The sequence below is a fragment of the Lissotriton helveticus genome, chromosome 7, assembly GCF_964261635.1.
Source record: "Lissotriton helveticus chromosome 7, aLisHel1.1, whole genome shotgun sequence".
NCBI classification, from domain to species: Eukaryota; Metazoa; Chordata; class Amphibia; order Caudata; family Salamandridae; genus Lissotriton; species Lissotriton helveticus.
The window spans coordinates 625,866,053-625,888,735 of NC_136068.1; the positions used below are offsets into that span (position 1 = coordinate 625,866,053).

At 46.2% G+C, this 22,683-nt stretch overlaps 1 protein-coding gene across 4 annotated transcripts in view; it reads left to right on the forward strand.

Moving 5' to 3' along the window:
- The window catches only part of SRCAP (Snf2 related CREBBP activator protein), a 1,816,344-nt gene that overhangs the window by 1,476,436 nt on the left and 317,225 nt on the right, over positions 1-22,683 (forward strand). For all 4 annotated transcript variants that reach the window (XM_078652845.1, XM_078652844.1, XM_078652847.1 and 1 more), the window contains one exon: positions 12,489-12,685. In XM_078652845.1, coding sequence (XP_078508971.1) covers positions 12,489-12,685 — 197 coding nt within the window. The remainder of the gene's footprint in view (positions 1-12,488; positions 12,686-22,683) is intronic.

Sequence of the window (22,683 nt, forward strand, 5' to 3'; positions counted from 1 at the left end):
ATCGACGTCGAGGAAGAGATCGACCTCGAAGCATCCTTCGTCGTCGCGAGGTCATCGGCGTTCGACGTTGAGAGATTCTCTGTCGACGACCCATCGACATTCGACGTCGAGGCATTCATCGTCGTGGAAGGACCATGGTAGTTGAACGTCGAAGCTTCCTCCGTCGGCGTCCCACCATCGACGCTCGACGTCGAGGCATTCACAAACGTCAGCAGGGCACTCGCCGTCGAAAGTTGAGCAAAGTTCGACGTTGGAGAAGCCTGTATGGTCTTCACCTCCTCGGAGATAGATGTCGAGACATGGAACTCCAGTGGTCCAACCTCAGACAGTGGCACAGCAGTCTATAAGGTCGTCTGGGTCTGCCTCAGCTGCGGAGGATGACCAGGGCTCGCAAGTGAGTGACAGTCAAGCTGCCAAGCGGAAGAAGTCTCCGGAACAGAGGGACTCTCGCGGTCGCTCTAGGTCTGCGCTGGTTCAGGTTCGGACTCTGGCCCAGATGTGATTATTTATCAGTCGGGCAGCGAGGAATCCAGGCATTCGCAAAGGGATGCAATGCCTCCATCACACTCTCCAGTGAAGGATTTAACACATAAATCGCCTACTGTCAGACTTTCACCGAGATGGTGCAAGCCACTGCATCACTGGGCTCCGGACAAGGAGACAGCGTATCGATTGCAGCAACCGCTATCTAGGCCTAGAGAACGGTCACGCTCTCCGGTGAGGCAAAGAGAAAGATCACGCTCTCCAGTTCTCCGGAAGGAAAGATCACGTTCCCCAGTTCGCCAGAGAGAAAGATCACGCTCTCCAGTTCGCTAGAGGGAAAGATCACGTTCCCCAGTTCGCCAGAGAGAAAGATCACATCAGAAGGAAAGATCACGCTCTCCAGTTCGCCAGAGGGAAAGATCGCGCTCCCCAGTTCGTCAAAGGGAACGATCGCGCTCCAGGGTGCGAACCGGCAGGCGTAGATCACGCTCAAGAAGCACAAGGAGAGATCGAAGAACTCCTTCTACTTCTTCCTCGACCTGCTCTCACAGAGACTACTCTCCTACCCTGACAGATTCTCCTTCAACGAGGGTATCTCCAATAGATGATATCTTCACTTTTCAGGACGTTCTGGGTAGGGGAGCTCTTAAGCTGGGAATTGCCTTAAAAGCTCCGCAGGTCAAGACCTCGATAATATTTGAAACATTACAACATAGGTCTGCACCCAAACCTCTTCTGCCTTTGGTGCCGGGGATTATAGAGCCAGTCATGGATGTCTTTTTAACCCCAGCGACAGTCAAAGCGGCTCCGGCAAGGATTCTTAAAAAATACAAATCTCCTGAGGATGATCCGCTATTCCTCAGAGCTGATCCTCCCCCGGACTCAGTGATTATTGCGGCGGCGAGGAAGTCCAATGCATTTGCCTCATCCTCCACTGTTCCTCCGGATAAGGACAGTAAGATGCAAGACTCGTGGGGAAGGTGGGTCTGCAATACATCAGCGTCTTTCCTCAAGGTTGCCAATGCGGAAGCCCTCTTGGGGCGTTATGACCGTTCCCTGTGGGATTCTCTGCAACGTTTTGTGGAGAAACTTCCAGTAGAGGATCGTAAGGACTTTGAGGAAATCCTCCTGGAAGGCAATCAAGTCTCCAACCAGATGATAAGCGCCGCAGCGGATGGAGCTACCCTAGCAGCTCATGGGTATGCTCATGGGGTAACAGCACGAAGGCCATCATGGTTGCGACTAACTGCTTTAAAACCAGAAGCCCAAGCACGTATATTGAACTTACCTTTTTCAGGTGCTTCATTGTTTGGCACAAGCGCAGACGAGGAAATGCAGCGCATGAAGGCAGAGCTGAAAACTCTCAAGGCGGTGGGTCTTGAGAAGGAGTTCAAGAAGAAATTTCGCTCCTTTAACAAGGGCTCTACAAAGCAGCGGGTTCAAACCCCGAACTGGCAGAAGAGCCAAGATCAGCAGGGGCAGCAAAAGTCCCAGTACAAAGGCAAGCGTAATTCCAAGGGAAATAAGCGCCAAGGCAACAACACCGGCAAGGCTCAAGCCAAGCAATGAGTTGTCTCTTCCCCCAGCGCCGTGGATCACTCCAGTGGGGGGAAGCCTGTCAAAGCATTTGAAAGAGTGGCAAAGCATCACAAAAGACAGATGGGTGTTGTCTACGCTTCAGAATGGGTACTATCTTCGTTTCAGTCGTCTGCCTTCACCAGTTCCCTCAATGTCTACATCAAATCATCAGTTTCACCTGCTGCAAAAAGAAGTCACCACTCTGCTCGAAAAGTCAGCTATCGAGAGAGTTCCGATCTCTCAGAGGGGAAAAGGAGTGTACTCCCGTTATTTTCTGGTCAAGAAAAAAGGACAGAAGGCAAAATACAGACCCATCCTTGACTTGCGAACGCTAAATCTGCATGTCAAAAAGGAAAGATTCCGCATGTTGGCGCTTCACCAAATATATCCACATCTCAGGAAGGGAGATTGGATGTGTTCGCTGGACCTTCAAGATGCTTATTTCCACGTCCCAATACATCCCAGTCACAGAAGATTTCTTCGGTTCAGGGTGGGGACCTCTCACTATCAGTTCAAAGTCCTGCCGTTTGGGTTGAAGTCGGCCCCTCGGGTGTTCACGAAGTATGTTGCGGTGGTAGCAGCTGCACTACGTCGCAGAGGGGTCTTCGTGTATCCATACTTGGACGATTGGCTGGTGAAAGGTCCTTCCCCAGTCAGCGTAAGAAATCAGTTCCAAACTTGTATACAGCTCTGCCAGAGACTAGGGCTACATGTCAACTTCGGAAAATCAGTCATTCAGCCCACCCAGAGGATTCACTTCCTTGGAGCTCTGCTAGACTCCGAAGCAGGAAAAGTGTTTCCTTCGGAGGAGAGCCAATCATCAATCGCCCAGAAATGTCAGCTGATTCTTCGCGGCAATATTCAGAAAGTGCGCAGGATTGCCTCCCTGCTAGGGTCCATGGCGTCTTGCATCTTCCTGGTTCCGAATGCCAGACTCCGCATGCGTCCTCTTAAGCAGGATCTAGAGTACAAGTGGGATCAGCAATCGGATCGCTGGGACGATCACATCACTATGTCAGACGCAGCTCGAGCGTCTATTCCGTGGTGGACAAAAGTTCAGAATATGCAGGTGGTAGTCCTGTTCCATCAACCTCCTCCTGCACAAACGCTGATCACGGATGCCTCCCTTCTGGGCTGGGGGGCGCACATGGGTCCCCTGCAGGTTCAAGGTCAGTGGTCACACAAGGAAAGCACTTACCATATCAACATGCTGGAGCTGAGAGCAGTACACCTAGCTCTCAAAGCGTTCCTCCCTTCAATCCAAGAGTCATCGATGCTAGTACAGACGGACAACACCACCACGATGTACTACTTGAACAAGCAGGGGGGACGCGCTCTCGGACGTTGTCATTGGAAGTGCAGAGGATCTGGCATTGGCTTCTGGCTCAAGGGCTATCTGTCACGGCGGTTCACCTTCCAGGAGAACAAAACGTAAGGGCAGACGCTCTAAGCCGTCATTTCGACGACAAAGAAGACTGGGTTCTTCACGACGAAGTGGTGGAGGAACTTTTTCAATCCTGGGGTCGTCCCTCCATAGACTTGTTCGCGGACGACAAAAACGCCAAATGCCGAAGCTTCGCCTCCAGGTTCCACCGGCCAGGCTCGAGAGGGAATGCTCTTTTGATCGACTGGTCAAACGAATTTGTGAACGCCTTTCCACCTCTCCCGTTGATTCCGAAGGTGGTGAGCAAGCTAACACACTCGTGCACAACAATGATTCTGATTGCTCCCGATTGGCCGAGGCAATGGTGGTACACAGACCTGCTTCATCTGTCAGTGACACCTCACAAGAGGCTGGCATGCAGGCCGGACCTGTTGTCCAAGATGGACGGGAGGATCTTCCATCCCAACCTTCCGTCACTGAGCTTGGCAGCATGGCTCCTGAGGTCATCCAATACGGCCATCTAGGATTGCCAGAGGACTGCATGTTCATTCTGAAAGAGGCAAGACGTCCTTCCACCAGACATTCGTATGCATGCAAGAGGAAGAGATTTTATATGTGCTGTATACAGAATAGTCATGATCCGATCAAATGTCAAGAAGAAGCAGTTCTTCCATATTTGTTGTATTTGGCTAAAGCAGGTTTGAAGTTTAATTCCATCAAGGTGCACCTAGCGGCCATAACAGCTTATAGGCGGTCACCTTCTCAAACCTCTTTTTTTCAGCTAGCATCTGTCAAGGACTTCTGCAAGGGTTAAAAAAAGTATACCCTCCAGTGCGTCCTCCTTCTCCGCCCTAGGGAGTTGAACTTGGTGCTATCAAAGTTAATGGGTCCTCCCTTTGAACCCATTCACAAAGCTACTTTACAACATCTTTCATGGAAAGCGGCTTTTTTGGTGGCTATCATGTCAGCTCGCAGAGTGAGCGAGATCCAAATCCTCTGTGCATCAGAACCCTATACGGTGTTCCATTTGAATAGGGTGGTGCTACGGACGCATCCATCTTTTCTGCCTAAAGTGGTGTCAGATTTTTATGTAAATCAGATAATTTCTCTGCCCACTTTTTTTCCCAACCCCTCTACTCCAGCTGAGAGGGCTCTGCATTCTTTAGACCTGAAAAGGGTTTTAAAGTTCTATCTTGACAGGTCTAAAGTGATTAGTCATTCTGATCATCTTTTCGTTAACTATGGATCGATCAGGACAGGCCATGCTGCCTCGAAGCGTTCCATTTCCAGATGGATCGTTTCATGTATTAAACTTGCTTACCAGCTAGCGCAAAAACCCCTGGGGTTTTCTCCCAAGGCGCATTCCACCAGTGGAAGAGCTGCGACTGCGGCTTTTCTCAATAATGTGCCCATGTCTGAGATCTGTAAGGCGGCGACCTGGCGGTCCGTCCATACATTTACCAGACATTATTGTCTTGATTCTGACACGAGAGCAGATACCCAAGTAGGCCAAGCCTCCTTGCGAAATCTGTTTAGCAGCCAGTCTGGGCTGTGATGTTGGGTCTTTTAAGGTAGAAGATGTACTTCTCATTTACCTGCAGGTGGTTGTTGGGCTTGCTATTCTATTCAGTGCTTATGACTATTGATGAGGATCCCCTGGAAGAGAAGGATAAGTTACTTACCTGTAATCCTAGTTCTCTTCCAGGGGTATCCTCATCAAAGTCATAAGCAACCCACCCGCCTCCCCAGGTAAATGAGAGCTGTACGTTTTCATATGTGTATTTAGCCCGGACATCAGGGTTATGCAAAGAACAACTGATCTAACTGTCACCCCTGAGGCATGATGGGAAGCCTGGGTTCATGGCTGCCTTAACCTCTTCCATGCTCATGACGGAACGGTTCCGTCATGAGCGTCGGTTGAGCTGTGCTCATGACGAAACCGTTCCGTCATGACCACACCCGTTTTTAAGAATGTCCAGCACGGCGCGAAAATTCGCGCCGCGCTGAACGGGTTAAAGGCACAGTGCCAGTTTTTTGATTGAAAATGCTTTCATTTTCTATGTTATTGCTTTTCAATGCAGCCTGAGGCTAACAATGTCTTTTTATGAGCAATTTTCAGGAGTTATGAGTGGTTTTACTCATTAAAACACAAAATTCAAAGGATATTTGATTTAATATGCTTTGTTTCCTTTATAATTGCAGTACATGTACAAGGTTTTACATTGTGTTAGCCTCTTTTTGGGGCTGCATTGGTATGAGAAAAATAATATATTTATTTATTTTATTTTATTTATTTAAGCTTTTACCGCGCACAGCTACCCACAGTGGGTTTCCCGGCGCCAGGGACAGACTGTAGAAGAAAGGACTAGGCAGCACCTGACTTGAGGCCGCGATCAACATTTAACTGCGCTTAAACAGAAGGGTCTTCAAAGCCTTACGGAAATGTAGTAGGTTGGTCTCTGACTTTAGTGCTAGTGGGAGGGAGTTCCAGTACTTCGGGCCTAAAACAGAAAAGGAGCGACCTCCCATTCTTGCCAACTTAAATCTTGGCACTGTGAAATTGCCAGTGTCCGAGGACCTTAGTGGGCGCGAGGGTATGTAAGGTGTTACCAACCCTTGGATATAAGTTGGAGCGCTACCCTGCCTGGCCTTGAACATATAACAGAGCGCCTTGAATTTAACACGTTCGGGAACGCTCAGCCAATGGAGGTCATGCAACGCGCCAGCAGCTGAAGTGCGTCTAGGGACGTTCTTCAACAAGCGCGCAGCCGCATTTTGTACGACCTGGAGCACATGTATGATGGCTTTATCTGCGCCCAGGTAAAGAATATTGCCATAGTCCAGGCGTGATGTTACAAGTGCCTGGACTACGGTTCTGCGAGAGGAGAGGGGAAGCATCCACAGAATCTTATGAAGCCACCGCAGGGTTGAGAAGCAGATGGCTGCAACCTTAGTGGCCTGTTGCTTCATGGTTAGCCTGTCGTCAATGATGACGCCCAGGTTACGAACTGCAGTGGATGGCATGGGCGCATTGCCAAGTTCAGTGGGCCAATGATGGGGGCCCCAAAGATGTTTGTTCCGACCCAGAATGACCACCTCTGTCTTCTCCCCATTCAGCTTGAGACAATTTCGCCGCATCCAGTCGGCCACAAGAATGAGGCCAGACTTGAGTGCGGAGGTGTTATTCTCGTCTCTCCTGTACATACATATATGTGGAGTTAGATATATGTGTTTTTTACATATATATTTTTATATTGTTTCCGTGCTCCCGCACATGGGCGGGAATATTCAGTGCTTATGACTTTGATGAGGATACCCCTGGAAGAGAACTAGGATTACAGGTAAGCAACTTATCCTTTTGTGGCGTTTGTGAGGGGGAATAGTACAGACTTATTCCAGTTGACCTGAATTCCGGAGTAGCCACCAAAACATATCCCCTCACCGACCAGTGGGCTAGGGTTCTCTTGGGGATTGCGGACATAAAGAGTAATGTCATCCGCATACATAGACTAGGAGAGCACGAGCCGCAAAACCAATGCCTCTCTGAGTGATTTTGGCGTAGACAAGCCGCGGGGTTCCATTGCAACAGCGAATAGCATGGGGGACAACGGCTAACCCTGCCGAGTACCGCGCCCGATGGGGATGGGCTCCGAGATCTGTCCATTTATACAGAGACGGGCAGTAGGAAGAGTGTAAAGGAGTAGCTCTTTGCATAAGAAGACCTGGCTAAAACCCAACCGGGGAGGAGATAAAACAGGAAGGGCTACTCCAAGGTATTGAAGGCCTTGGTGACATTGAGCAGGGCGGCCACTGCCGGGAGCGCAGGATTAATTTGATTGAGAGCGAAGAAAATGGTCCGGGGGTTGTGAGAGGTCACGCGACCGGGAATAAAACCAGACTGGTCTGGGTGGGCGATGAGCGGCATGAGAGGAAGGAGACGGAAAGCAAACAATTTGGCAAAAATGTTATTGTCTGTATTGATGAGGGATAAAGGATGATAGGAGTCTCGCTGCTCAGGTGGTTTGTCTGGCTTTAGGAGCAGAGTCAACAATGCTTTGTGCATCGACGAGGGGGGGGGAACTGGTCCGTTTCAAAAGACTCGTTATATATGGAGGCTAGATGAGGAATCAAAAGCCGGGCAAAAGCTTTATAGAAGGAGGGCAGCAGGCCATCCGAGCCGGGGGACTTGTCACCGGGCATACTGTTGATTGCCGCTAGAATTTCTTCTTTAGAGAAGGGCTCATCAAGGAATTCCCGATGGGAATTGCCAAGCCAAAGGAGCTGAAGGGTGCTCAGAAATTGGTTGAGTACCTCACGCAGTGGTACCGATCCAGCCGTGTAGAGTTGTGCGTAATTGCAGTGAAGCGCGCTTTAATTTCCTTAGCGGAGGTAGTACGGGCAGGGTCGCTATCCTGAAGGGCGGTGATGTAGGATGCAGCTCAGGCTGACGGAGGAGGTTGGCATGGGTTTTGTCAGGGCGATCACCCTCACCGAAGCAGCGTGCCCGTGCCTCCCTACCGAGAAATGCAAGTTCTATGTTGGCCTCGTCGGCAAAGTCAGTGAATTTCCCGCGTATCTGAGCAAGTGTGGCAGGGTGCGCGTCCCGGGTGTGAGAAGTGTCGAGTACCTTAATCTCCCCTTCCAATTTGTCAAGAGTGCCGCGGGTGGAGCAGAGGACGCCAGACTGCTTGGAGATACATTCCCCACGAATGACAGTTTTAAACCCTTCCCAAAGCATGGACGGGGAGTCCACAGTACCCTCGTTGAGCTCGAAATAATTTGCGTTCGCGGTTTGTATTTCGTCACAGAATACCGAGTCGCGTAGCGCGTTAGGGGGAATCCGCCAGGAGAAGGCACGACAGGGTGAATGTGGAAGACTAAGGCATAGGCGAACGGGAGCATGATCTGAAAGAGTGTGCGCCATATGATCAACGGAGGTGACCAGACCAAGGCATCCGGAGTAGTGATCCACAAATCTAGACGGGACCAGCAGCCGCGGGTACCAGTCACACAGGTGTGCCCTCCCACGCAGCAGGGTGGGCATGACGCTACGCATCGTACAGGGAGTTGTCCGAGAGAATGGAGCTAAGGCTTGAAGCCGCGCGCGGGAGAGGGGGGGGGGGATGGATGAGTGCCCATCTAAAGTGGTGGACAAGGCTACATTAAAATCACCCCACTCAGAGGAGCACAGCTGGCCCAAAGGATGAGATGTGGTGCCAGACTTGCGCCAAGAAGTCTGTGTTGTCGCAATTTGGTCCATACAAAGCAACAAGCTTCCGAGGCGGGGCCAGTAGTGTGCCATGTAGAATCACAAATCGCCCCCCAGAGTCAATGAACACTTGAGAGGTCTGCCATGGGAGCCCTTTGCGCAGCAGTATGGACACACCCGTGAATAGTTGAAGTAGAAGGAGGAGTTGATTTCACCCCAATGTCGGGAAAGAAGTCTGGAGGAGGTAGCCGGTAACAGATGGGTCTCTTGTGAAAAAAACAAATGTCCACCTTTGCCAAATGAGGTGGGCATGGACCAGTCGTGCCTTGCAGTGGTCGTTAAGCCCACGGACATTCCAGGTCCAGAGTGTAGTGTCAGTCATGGCGCTGTGTCAAGGGACGGAGTGCCGAAAAAGAGTGAAGGAGAAGGCAGAAACTGTGTGCAAATGCATTGAGCGGTGCACTGGATAATGAGAGAGAGTAGCAGTGCGATAACCGTGGAATCACATTGAAATAGTACAATCGAAAATATAACAAGATCCTCAAAGGAGGCAACAAATCAGACAATACAATCCCCCCAACAGGAGTTTGGACAGCAGGAGAGAGGAGACATGGCAGGAAAGGGCTCGGTATATGAGCTGGTGCTGAAGAGAACAGTATTGCATGCTTGGGAGGTCGCAAATCCCAAGCCCCCAACACCCAACCACCCAAGCCCACCCCCAAAACAAAGAAACCCAAAAAAAAACACATCCCAGCTCCCACACCAACCCCCAATCAGGCTGAGGTACCACCTATTCCCACCCCAGGGACACACAACTAGGAAGGGAAAGGACTGTCCGTGAAGGGAATCATCCCGTGGGGGCACGGCAACGCTCAGCATATGCCCTGCCAGAAAGACAGGGTGGCCAAGCCATAAGTGGTGTCACACAAGAAGGAATGAGCATCAAGAAGTGGAGGACACAATGCCAGCAGCAAAGATATGAACTGTGATGGCCTAGGAGGCAACGTTGATTCAGTTGTCACCATTCAAACTGAGAGCCTGAGTGACAAAGTCCCAAGAGCATAAAAACAGAGCTTGCCAACAGGTCAGTCCTTATCACAAAGATTGTCATCAGCAGCAACTTGGGAGTTGGCAGGCGAAGAACGATGTGACCTGTCCAGTTTTTTAGCAAATGCCAACACCTCTCTGGGATCCGGAAAGATGAGCCTTGGAGCCTTGTTTGAGGCACAGTTTGGCATGGTATGCCAATGAGTAGGAAATCTCATGCTTTTGGAGTCGTATTGCCGGTAGGAACTCAAGGCGAGCCGCCTGAACCGCAGTGGTGTAGACAGGGAGTTGCCCTGGGGACTGATTTCCCCTTTCTCTCTGGCCGCCCGTAGAATGGCTTGGGCCGAGTTCGGCGGGTGCAGAGTGGGCTGGATTTGCGGTTTCTGGCTGCTGCCAGAGGTTGCATTTGAACAAATCTGTTGTTCACGGGAGAAGCAGTCTTTGGAAGTGAAGACAGGCAGGTCCTCCGGGGTTTTCGAGGTTGCTGGCTGCAGGACACACAAGGATTTAGCAGGAGCAGGTTCGAGGGGAGACAGGCCTTTTGGGCTGGGGCCAAGTCAGTGGGCATCTTTTTCTTCTTATCTGGCTGCACTGCTGTTCTGTCCTTCTATTCTTAGAGGGCAACGGGTCCCTTCCCTGGGGTGGGTACACCCCCTATTGTGCCACCCTCCAGTCGGAGGGGGGAGGAGCCTGTCCCGGGTTGGTTGGGTCCCCCTATCTTCAAGATAGCGGGGAGTCAGTTGTACTTCACCTCGCCTCCCCCACCTGAGGGCTGGAGTGGGCAGAGGTGGGCACACTTCTCTCCCTCACTTCTTTTTTCTGTCGGTTCTCCCGCCCAAAGTGGGGGGTAGAACCAGTGGGGACCAGTTGCTGAAAGCAGTAAGTGGCATGGGGAAGCTCACAAAGGCGGCATGCATTTGAAGCTTCCCCTTTGTGAACCCTGCCCATCCTGGGGGAGGAGACTTGGCACCTCGTCCCAGGAAGTACATTATTTAAGGCCCCGAGAACTCGACCCAGGGGCCCAGAAACATGTCTGTTGTTGGCAGCCTAAGCAGCCACTCAGTCGGGACACTAGGGGTGGGTTACTTTTCAGGGGGCATATCTGAGATGCCCTCTGTGTGCATTTTACATTAAATCCCACACTGGCATCAGTGTGGGTTTAATGTGCTGAGACGTTTGATACCACACTTCTCAGCTTTCAGTGTAGCCATTATGGTGCTGTGGAGTTTGTAATGACCAACACCCAGCACCATATACTCTTGATGGTAGCACTGCACTTACAGTGTCTAAGAATGGACTTAGACACTGTAGGGGTACATGGCTCATGCACCTGTACCCTCACCACTGGTATAGTGCACCCAACTAGTGGGGTGACTGATCCATGCCAGGGCAGTGGGGTGTAGGCATGGCACACAGAAGTGTGCCATGTTGACTCTTCACATTGTTCTGCACCAAAACACACAGCCTGCAAAGGCAGTGTGTGAGTGTAGTGGTACAGGACCTCTATGGGTGGCACAATAAGTGCTGCAGCCCTTAGAGGCCTTCTCTAGTCACAGTGTCCTGGGTATCTGTGGTACCATTTACCAGGGGCTGACCTGTGGTCAGAGAAGCCAATTGAGTTTCGTTTTGGGGAAAGAAAACAGGCCCGGGGAACCTGACTGGCAGGGACTTAGGGCACACCAAGTAAATGTGCATCAGTAGTCTGGCAAAAAGTGGGGAATTACTGCAAACAAAACCCACTTTCCCACACCTGTCATTCTGCGGTCTTTCTTTCCCAGTCCTGCAGCATCAACAGAAAGGGTTTTGCACCCACTAGAGGTATGCAGGTGCATAAACTTACATGGACGAGATCAATGTTGTGAGCTCATCTGATCAGCTCTTTATTTCCTTTGACGAATACGTAGATCCCTATCCAACTCATCTATAGCATAATGGCTAGGAGTCTGCATCACTTTCTGCCACAACAAGCCAAAGCAACCACCCCAGGGAAGAGCAATGTTGCATTCTGTGGGAATCGTGGTGACTGCTGCATTCTACTCTGGTATGTTCCTGCAAAACATCTGCTGTGCAGGCACACACTCATCAGACACCTGGACCTCTATGCAGCAGCCGATTCAGCAATGGGGCAGGCAGACCTCCGCAGCCTGTTCCTGCAAGGAATAAGTCTGTGTACCTTTTTATCTATTAATGTTATGCACTGCTTGCTATTCTGATTTAATGTGTATATATGAAAGATCCAGCGCTGGAGAAGATATCCTTCTAATTACCTTTTACTCCAAGTCCCCAGCATCTGTATCTTTCATATATTCACCTGCGATTCTCCCTCCTTCCTAGTCGGAGCCTCATTTATACAATCTACTCCTCACTCTCGTGCTGTGAAAGCTTTGCTATGGTTACCTGTAAGGGGGATTAGGAGGCTCAGTACTTCCACCTAATTGGCTGAAGTTCAAGTTGCTTCAAATGAGCTGGATGTGCTACTAAGCAAACATGCTTTTTGAGACCTATGGCCATTCAACATTCTTTACTCCTATTTAAAGTTACCAGGGATCCCCAGGCTGATGAGCAGGGGAATGATTAAAGGATGTTACTATATGAAAGCGAGCAATGTTGGAGAAATTGAATTGCAGCTAAGTTATCTTTTGTCCAGTTTCAGCCGGATATGTGACTGTCTTCTTTCTGTTCTACCACATTCTGGTTGTGACCATCACACTGTGTTGCACATGTTATTGTCTTGTGCTTTGACATCCTCTGAGTAGTCTCCATTTTTAATTTTGTTTTAATTTCTAGTCCCTCATGGACCGGTTTAATGCTGACAAGCGCATTTTCTGCTTCATCCTATCAACACGCAGTGGTGGAGTCGGTGTCAACCTTACGGGGGCAGACACTGTGATTTTCTACGACAGTGACTGGAACCCCACAATGGATGCTCAAGCACAGGACCGGTGCCATAGGATTGGACAAACAAGAGATGTTCATATCTACAGGTAAGCCTAGATTTTGCGTTCTCTTTCTATGATCCCTTCTCCGTCTGATCCTGTACATATGACCAGTCTCTGCGAAACCATTGAATAGACTAGCTATGTCTATATTTACAAGTAAGCATGACTACTCTTCCTTCCTGTAATTTCACACACACCAACAGAAACACACACCCTTTTTCCACTCAGTTCTGTAGGACAGAGATGTCCAGAAGTGTAAACCTTTTTCCTTCCTTTGCCTTTTCCACAAGAAACAACCACGCCTTTCCAGTTTGGATAAGAGAGGTGTCCGCTTCTACAGATGAGCCTGGCCTTTTTTGTTCTTCTCCTGTTACCCAATGTCTCATGTATACTCCTGCGCTGTACACACCCAGAAGGCGGTCCTCTTGCCATTAATGTCATCAACTCTCAGATAGATGTCTGTCACTGCTTTCTGATGTTGACTGCTCTCTTTATAAGTTAACTTGGCAACAATAAAGACTCATATGTAAGACCAGCATTTTAAAGTGCTTTTGTCATCCAAAACTATCTGATTAGGCATTTCTTTAGTAGCTTTCTTCTAGTTCAAACCCCTCAATCTCTCTCTCTCTCTCTCACACACACACACACACACACACGCACGCACACACAAACACACACACACACACACACACACACTCACTCACTCACTCACTCTCTCACACTCACTCTCACACACACACACACACACACACACACACACACACACACTCACACACACTCACACACACTCACACACACTCTGATGCGTCTTCCAGAAAACTCCTCACCTTATGGCTATCTCGGAGGGTAAGACGGATCCTTAAACTTTTTCTCCTAGCAGCCAATAGCTCCTGCTATGTAACTCCTGTCACTAGTCTGTCCACCCTGGAAGTGCTAACAATTGGTATTTAAATGATGCTTCCTAGTGTTATTGTCAGTTCATGGAGACTAGGTCAGTTGTCAGTTCAGATAACCGGGTTCAATCCCTGCCAACATAATTCAAAGCAGAAGTTCCTGTCTGAACCCCACTTGATCTGCATGTAATGTCTAGGGCCAGAACACAATCCTTCTACATGTGACTCCTTTGTTATCATGCAACTAAAGACCTTCCGGGGGTTTGGAAAGCTGAGCTATGTTTAAGATATGCCCATAAGGGGACCCCTAAACATTCCCTTTACTCTCCCTCAGGTAAGTCTCCTGACGAATCTAAAAATAAAAAAATTATAAAAACAAAAGGCAAATTGTGAAAGAGTCCTCTCACAAGATGCATAAGTAACATCCCAGAAAGTTAAGTTTGAATGAATGGGGTTGGGTCCTTGTCAGACTAGAGAAGGCTGGACCGTTAAACCTGTGCACACAATAAAAAGTACCTTCCTAGTTGTCTTTACAATCAAATTATTTTACAGATAATATTGGCATAAATCTGAATATCCACAAGAGTAACCTTGAATAGATAGATTATCATTGTGAGGAAGTGGGGTGATCAAAATGTGACTGTATATTACATCTTTTTAGACACCATGTAGGAAAGTGACCCTTTTTGCATGGTTACTCCCTAACTTTTTGCCTGATACCTGATGTCAGCTTGACTGAGTGTGTGCTGGGATCCTACTTACCAGGCCCAAGCACCTGTGTTCTTTCATAAAATTGTATTTTGTACCCACAATTGCCACACCTCTGGGTCACATGTAATTTTTTTTATAAAAGGTAACCCTGGTACTATGGGCCTTGTAACCAGAAAGGGCCTCTGAGTGCTGCAGCATGTATTTTGCTACCCTCCAAGACCCCTCTCCCAAAGATCCCAACCCTGCCATTGCTGGCTGTGTGTTTTGGTGCAGACCAAACTGAAGAGTTTACAAGGCACACACCCCTGTGTGCCATGCTCATAAACACTGCCTGTGGCATGGGTACGTCACCCCTCTAGCAGACCTTAAATGCAGTGTGCACCAGATCCAGGTGAGGGTATAGCTGCAAGAACACTATGCCCCTACAGTGTCTGTGTCATACCCAGACATTGTAAGTGCAGTGGAGCCATTTTGAGTACACGGACTGGACGTTTGTCAACAAGAACTCCACAGCTCCTTGATGGCTTAACTGAAGTCTGGGAGGTTTGGTATCAAAGTTCCCAGGACATTAAACCAACACGGATGCCAGTGTGGGATTTAATGACAAATGTACTAAAAGGGCATCCTAGAAATACCCCCTGAAAAATTATCAACCCTGGTGTGGTTCATGACTGGCTCCCAGCCATCTGCCACCACTAGACAGATTTCCGGACCCCTGGATAGAGAGCTCTCTAGGTCTGGAAACAAAGTCCATCCTGGGCAGAGGTGTCATGCTTCCACCCCCAGTATGGGCAGGGTCCTCAGAGGTAGCTTCTAAAGCCTGCTGCCTTGTTTTGCTGCCCCCACCCTTTTGCTGCTATGCACAAATGGCTCCCACTGGTTCTGACCCCCATTTTAGGCGCCAGAACCGCTGGGAAAACCTAGCCAGGAATGGAGGTGTGCCCACCTGTGCCAACCCCACCCCTCAGGTGGCGGAGGCGAAGGGAAGAATGAGGTATAAACTAGTGACTGACGTCATTAGACCATGCCCGCACTACCTGTAGCAGAACTCCATCTGCCTGTATAAACTGCAAAGTTTCTAATATTTAAGTATTGTTTCAAATTTTAATCGTAACAAATCTTATCATAATTAAAAAAAATGTACTGTGTATTCTTTTTGAATAAACATTCATTGTTTCATTATCCTATTCTAGACAATAAATTTGCTGTCTAAATAGGAAAAATAATTGAAATAAACAATTGAAAACAAATAATCCAGTCCCAATGCATTTCGGGAATGATTCCCTTCGTCAGGGGCGCAACAAGATGCTTGATGGAACTGATAATGTTGTCTGTGATCCTTGACGACGAGTAAGAATAAAAAAATCTGGATCTCGAATATATATACGCTGAAGACGTTAAATCGCTGAGAGAGGAACGCACGATAAGTCAAACCACTGGAGGTAGTTCTTCAAAAATGGCTGCACTACAGCAACCTAAAGCTTCGAGCCTAGAAGACTCTAGGAAGTATTCCGTTATGAAATCACTCTCAGTTTAAAAGCGTGATGCGTAGGATTGGTAACTGCTTTTAAGTACACAATTGAAGACGAAGCCAGCAATTTTCCGGTAGTAAAGTTGCGTATATAGCTTGGGAACTCTTTCTGAAAAATTAGGTGCTCTACGGGAAGATGAGTCTTTATCTGGCGTCTTGCCCTGACGTTCGAGGAGTGTTTTTTTATACAAACCATTTGGATTCAGTCTTTGAGTGTGTGACATAATTTCTTGTCTGAGTGTGTACAATAAATGCTTAACGTGACCCTCTGATAAGTCTGACTGCTCAACCACACTACCACAAAAGAGAGTACGGTGTTCTCTACGTTAGCCTCGATATCCCTTTGGGGATCCCCCGTACTCCGTGCACACTATACATTACTTTGGTCTGGTATATACAAAGCCAGCTTCCTACACTAGGGACTTGGGACTAACAAGGGTACTCCAGTAGCCAATTGTGGATGTACAAAAGCAAAGCACTTACAATGGTCAAATTTGGGCGAAAGCACAGTTCTCTTCCAGGGGATACTCATCAATAGTCATAAGCAGTGAATTATCTCCGCCCATGTGCGGGACCCCGGAGCTTATAACTAATATATATATATATATATATATATATATATATATATATATATATATATATATATATATATATATATATATATATATTCAGAAACACACGGTCCTCACTCCCAGGTCCGTTCCACAAGTAACACAAACGAGCACAGAGGAATCCGAATTATCAGAGGACGAATCCATCCGAGGGGATAACAAGAGGGTGCCAACCGAGAAAGGAGAGAGACGGAGGAACAACCTTCTACCTCCACGACCCCTCCGTTTTTTCAGGAATACGAACTTATAAGGGGCTTGAGACAAAGACCGGCGGCCAGAACACATCCCCCAGATGCCACAAGAGGAAAACGAGGAGGGGCAAAAAAAGCAGAAACGGGTCGTTCTACTCCGGTAGTGACCCGCAGCAGAGGAGGAAAATGGAAATAATGGAAGATGATTCTGCAACTAAGACAATAATCAATCTATCTGATAGAATTTTATCAAACAAAGAACAAGAACTTTTGCAGTTAGGATTGACATTTTGCCACACACCAGTGTTTGACTATACTCAAACGCGTATAGACCTTTACAAATTCGTAAGGAAAGTGAAACTCTTGAAAATACATACTATGCACCCCAAACCGAACGAATTAGTACCATCGGATGAATCAACAAAGTTGGATACACTCACTGGCAGGGATACGGCAGCACTGAGTGTAGCACGGGAACTATTGGATGAAGGGAGTTCTCAAAGCGAACCGACACCAGCATTGACACAACTGCTGGAAGAAGGAGGTATTAAACAACGTGGTTGCAAAAGTATGATGACCATCAAATCTAAATGTATCCCCAAAGGAACACACAATGTCATAGACACATTCCAAGAGGTAGTAATTGAAGAAATCAAGGATTTACAAAAAACTAAATTCAATAGTATGAGGAGGAATTTGAGTAAAACGGACTGGACACTGATAAAGGGCCTGAAAGAAGATGACAATATTGTAATTAAGCCCAGTGACAAAGGGGGGAACGTAGTCGTCCTCAATAAACAACAATATGAGGATGAAGCACTATCCCAGTTGAGGAATCAGGAACACTATTCCCCAGTGAAAAGAGGAATTTTCAATGAGAGTGTATTGAACTTTCATACCTTAATCACAAAGTGGAAGGAAAAGGGCATAATGGACATGAAAGACTGGAATAATCTAAAATGTGAACATCCTCAACTGGCAACCTTTTATCTTTTGCCCAAGGTCCACAAGAGCAGAATCTGGCCACCTGGTCGACCTGGTCGACCTATGGTATCGGCGAAGGAGAGCCTACTGGAAAAAACCTCCACATACATTGACAATTTCATAGCACCATTAGTGCGGGATCTAAGTTCGTATCTGAAAGATACAAAAGACTTCTTAAGAATTATTCAAGGTGTCGCATGGGAAAATGACTTTGTTTTGATAACACTGGACATTACCAGCCTGTACACTGCAATTAGACATGATGATGGCTTGAAAGCCATGAGATACTTCCTAGATAGGAGGGCACTGAAATACAGAACGCATAATTGTATGCTGATAGAACTTACAGAATACTGTCTGAAAAATAACATCTTTCTATTCTTAGGACAGTTATACCTACAACAACAGGGGACCGCGATGGGCACGTGCTACGCCCCCAGCTACGCAAATCTTTTCGTGGGCTGGTGGGAGGAGCACGTGGCCTGGGCGGATACAAACAGCAAATGGGTGGAAAAAATAGTGCTATGGACGCGCTACATTGATGATCTGTTTATCGTGTGGCGCGGAACAGAGAGTGAGGCTGAACAGTATATCGAGATTCTAAATGAAAATGAACAGAATCTCAAGTTCATCAGCAACATCAATAAGCAAGAGGTATACTACCTGGACCTAAGAGTATATGTCCAGGAGGGAAAAATTGAGACTTCCCTGTATAGAAAGCCTACGGCGGGAAACTCAATCCTGCATGCAGGAAGTTGCCACCTGAGGAGCGTAGTTAATAACATTCCCCTGGGAGAATTCCTGCGAATCAAGCGGAATTGTTCAACGGAAGAGGAGTTTGTGAAAGCTAGATTAGAATCCAGACAAAGGTTCTCCCAAAGGGGGTATTGCAAGGGGGTGTTAATGGAGGCAGAAAGAAGAAGCGATATTGTCACCAGGAATGAACTACTAGTAGAAAGGGCAAAACCCAAGGATATGAAGGTGAGACTAATAACAAATTTTACAGAAAAGTCCCCAGAATTTTTCCAGATCCTGAGAAGGAACTGGCATATCTTGCAGTCTGACAGTGTAGTGGGCAAACTATTATCCGACTACCCACTAGTCACCTACAGGAAGGGACACTCGCTGAAAGATCTACTGGTCAATAGCCATCATGACCCCAAATGTAAGAAGAAGACCCCTATTCTGGGATTTTATCCCTGTATGAAGTGTAAAGCCTGCAAAAACTGTAGCAAAGTGAAGGAATTTGAGGTCCCAGGAAGATCTAATAAGATTAGAATATCCAAACTTTTGAACTGTCACTCAGAGTTCACTGTGTATTGTCTGGTGTGCCCATGTGGTAAAAGACATGTGGGAAGCACTATCAAACAGACAAAATTGAGGGTACTGGAGCACATGAGTGCGATTACCACCAGGGACCAGAGTTACCCGGTGGCTCGACATTATGAAAAAATGCATCAAAGTAACAGCAATCTGCTCTCATTCTTCATCCTAGATCAGTTAACAAAATCTGAACGGGGGGAGACTGGGTGAAAAAACTAAGAACCCTCGAATCACGATATATAATAATGCTACAGACAAAGAGCCCGACAGGCCTCAATAATGAGGAAGAAATGTGGGTACATATTGGATAAAATGTCGATGATAACTGTAAGAAAATATACTAACACTGAATGTTTACCTGCAATCTCACTCCCTCTATGAGAACTGACATTTTCACATTTTGGCCCATTCAGGGCAATATTTCTATGCGAAAATGCGAAATTTGTTGGCACAAAAAAGGCCATTAAAATTTTTTTAAAATTTTAAATTAAAATGAAAAGGAAGCACTGAAAACAGACCTGTGAATAGAACAGGGTAAGCCCATCCAGGGCGAAATAAATTTATCAAATTTAACAAACATCAAAAGATTAAATGGCAAGAAATGACCAAAATGAAATGTACATTGTAAATATTGCTGAATTACGACGAAATGAAAGTCTTTGATAGCTTGTATGTTGTATGGCAAGACACTATCATTGGATATAGCGTTTCTCTGACCTTGAAAGATGGCCGCCACAGTAATGTAGAGAATTCACTGTGCCTTCTTTTATTTTCATTTTTTCTTACTTTGGTTTTAATCACGTGACTATGTTACGTTGTAACTTTATTTAAACAGCATGATAGTATGTATCGATCGACACTGACAAAGGCGGCAACGCCGAAACGCGTTTGTTGATACGATTGTGCAGTGCCTAAAAGTAAACTATGGCAATGAAAAACAACGTGAGAGAGCTGCGAGTGCCCTTAATTGTGGAACGGACCTGGGAGTGAGGACCGTGTGTTTCTGAATATTCACGCACTTCACCGTGCGGTAAGGAGGTAAACACACATTACAACGCATTTTTTACAACGCACTACCATTACAACGGGACTTTTACAACGCAAATACTATTACAACGCATGTATTTACAACGCAGTTTTTTACAACGCAGGTACTTTTACAACGCATACCATTACAACGTAAGTATAAGTAAGTATATAATTATATTTAAAATGTTATATGTTAGTTTTTTTTTAAAGGGGTATTTTTAGGGTTCAGGGTCATTTTTGGGTTTATGGGTAAAGGGGTATTTTTAGGGTTTAGGGTCAGTTTTCAGTTTTTGGGTAAAGGGGTATTTTTAGGGTTCAGGGTCAGTTTTCAGTTTTTGGGTAAAGGGGTATTTTTAGGGTTCAGGGTCAGTTTTCAGTTTTTGGGTAAAGGGGTATTTTTTGGGTTGAGGGTCAGTTTTCAGTTTTTGGGTAAAGGGGTATTTTTAGGGTTCAGGGTCAGTTTTCAGTTTTTGGGTAAAGGGGTATTTTTAGGGTTCAGGGTCAGTTTTCAGTTTTTGGGTAAAGGGGTATTTTTAGGGTTTAGGGTCAGTTTTCAGTTTTTGGGTAAAGGGGTATTTTTAGGGTTCAGGGTCAGTTTTCAGTTTTTGGGTAAAGGGGTATTTTTAGGGTTCAGGGTCAGTTTTCAGTTTTTGGGTAAAGGGGTATTTTTAGGGTTTAGGGTCAGTTTTCAGTTTTTGGGTAAAGGGGTATTTTTAGGGTTCAGGGTCAGTTTTCAGTTTTTGGGTAAAGGGGTATTTTTAGGGTTCAGGGTCAGTTTTCAGTTTTTGGGTAAAGGGGTATTTTTAGGGTTCAGGGTCAGTTTTCAGTTTTTGGGTAAAGGGGTATTTTTAGGGTATAGGGTCAGTTTTCAGTTTTTGGGTAAAGGGGTATTTTTAGGGTTTATGGTCAGTTTTGGGAATTTTAGATAAAGGGGTACAAGAAAAAATAAAATGAAATTAAATATAAATTAAATTAATAAAATTAAATTAATTTAAATTAAATTAAATTAAATACAATTACATTAAATAAAAATAATTTTAAATAATATACAATTAAAATAATTATATATACTTACCAATACTTACGTTGTAATGGTATGCGTTGTAAAGGTACCTGCGTTGTAAAAAACTGCGTTGTAAATACATGCGTTGTAATAGTATTTGCGTTGTAAAAATCCCGTTGTAATAGTAGGCGTTGTAAAAGTATGCGTTTTAACATCATATATCCCGGTAAGGAGGCACCCGAGGCAAAGAGGAGCGACGGGTGGTGAAACGGAGAAACAGAATATATATATATATAACACTCCAATTCTCCTTCGCTTTAACAAAAGAAGACAAAACAGCACTCGAGGGTTACATGCCAACCACGCTAGATTTTATTCGCGAGGAAGCTCACACAGACGCGTTTCGGCGTGCTGCCTTCGTCAGTGTGTGTTACACAGAAGCAGACACCGGCATGTTGATAAAGTTTTCCAATGATCATGAAAACTAACGAAGGACTAACCCCACTCTGATCATAGTGCGCGCCATCTTGGAATGATATACAATACATCATATTATTCAACATTTGAATGCATTTAGATGTTTTTAAGCCCACAGATGGGCAAAGGCACCTAGAAAAAAGCGGGATATTATTATTCAAAATAGTTGCAACATAAGCAAATAATCGCCCTGGATCGGCTAATATCCTTCATCATTTCATGTCAACAAATTTCTATGTACTCACAGATACATATCTATTTCATACCGGGAAAGAATACTTAGAATGCGTCAAATTATGGCAGCAAAAAGTTGCATGGAAATTCTACAATTCAACTCCATCATGAGTTCTATCTCTGCAGACTCTCACTAAGCATTAATTCATTCTCATAAGAAAATCAAAGAATTTATGTGCTTAAGTGGCTGCGTTTGAGAAAAATGAGACCTTCTTTGACTAAGACAAATTCATATATATGAGAAACATTCTGAATCTAATAAACATATTAATAACATAATTGTTGTGTACTCAGATGTTCATTATAAAAATTCCAAAAGTTCATAGATAACAGATCAGAAATTCATGAATTTCCAGAACAAAGATTCAAAGTAACTGAAACGGAACAGACAGACAAAGTAATACCTTTGGGCAGGGGTACAGTCATTGCAGAAGTAAGGTAGGGCTAGCTGAAATCCGCACTACCATTCCCTCTTTCTGAGATATTTAAGTTTTTCCTGCAATGCTGTAGAATATATCTTTTATTTTCCTAGATGGAATGCCATCTCTTCCCCACTATTTAGACCTTTCGGATGTTTCGTAGACTTGACTCCAATCTCCGGAGTCGCCTTAGGCGGTCACCGCCCCTCACACTTGGTGGCACAATATCTAATCCAAAATATTTCAGTTTGTTGCAGTCCCGCCCATGTGCTTCAGCAAAATGGCGAGCCACCGGGTAGGCAGGGTCTGCTTTGTCTATGGCCCTAAGATGTTCCAATATTCTTAGTTTCAGCTCTTTGATTGTACTGCCGATGTAGCGAAGGCCACAAGTGCAATGCAAACAATAGACCGCATATTGCGTACTACAGGTGATGAATTTGTTGATGGTTATTTTCTTCCCTGTTTCAGATATTATGTACGATAAGACCCTTTTACTACCTGCGCACGCTTTACAGCGGCCGCAGGGGTAAAAGCCTTTCTGTTCCCGTAGGGTGTTAGTTCTCGGAGCAGGTTTTTCCAAGTGGCTGGTGACAAGCATGTCGCCAACTGATCTCGCCTTGCTGAATGTCAATAATGG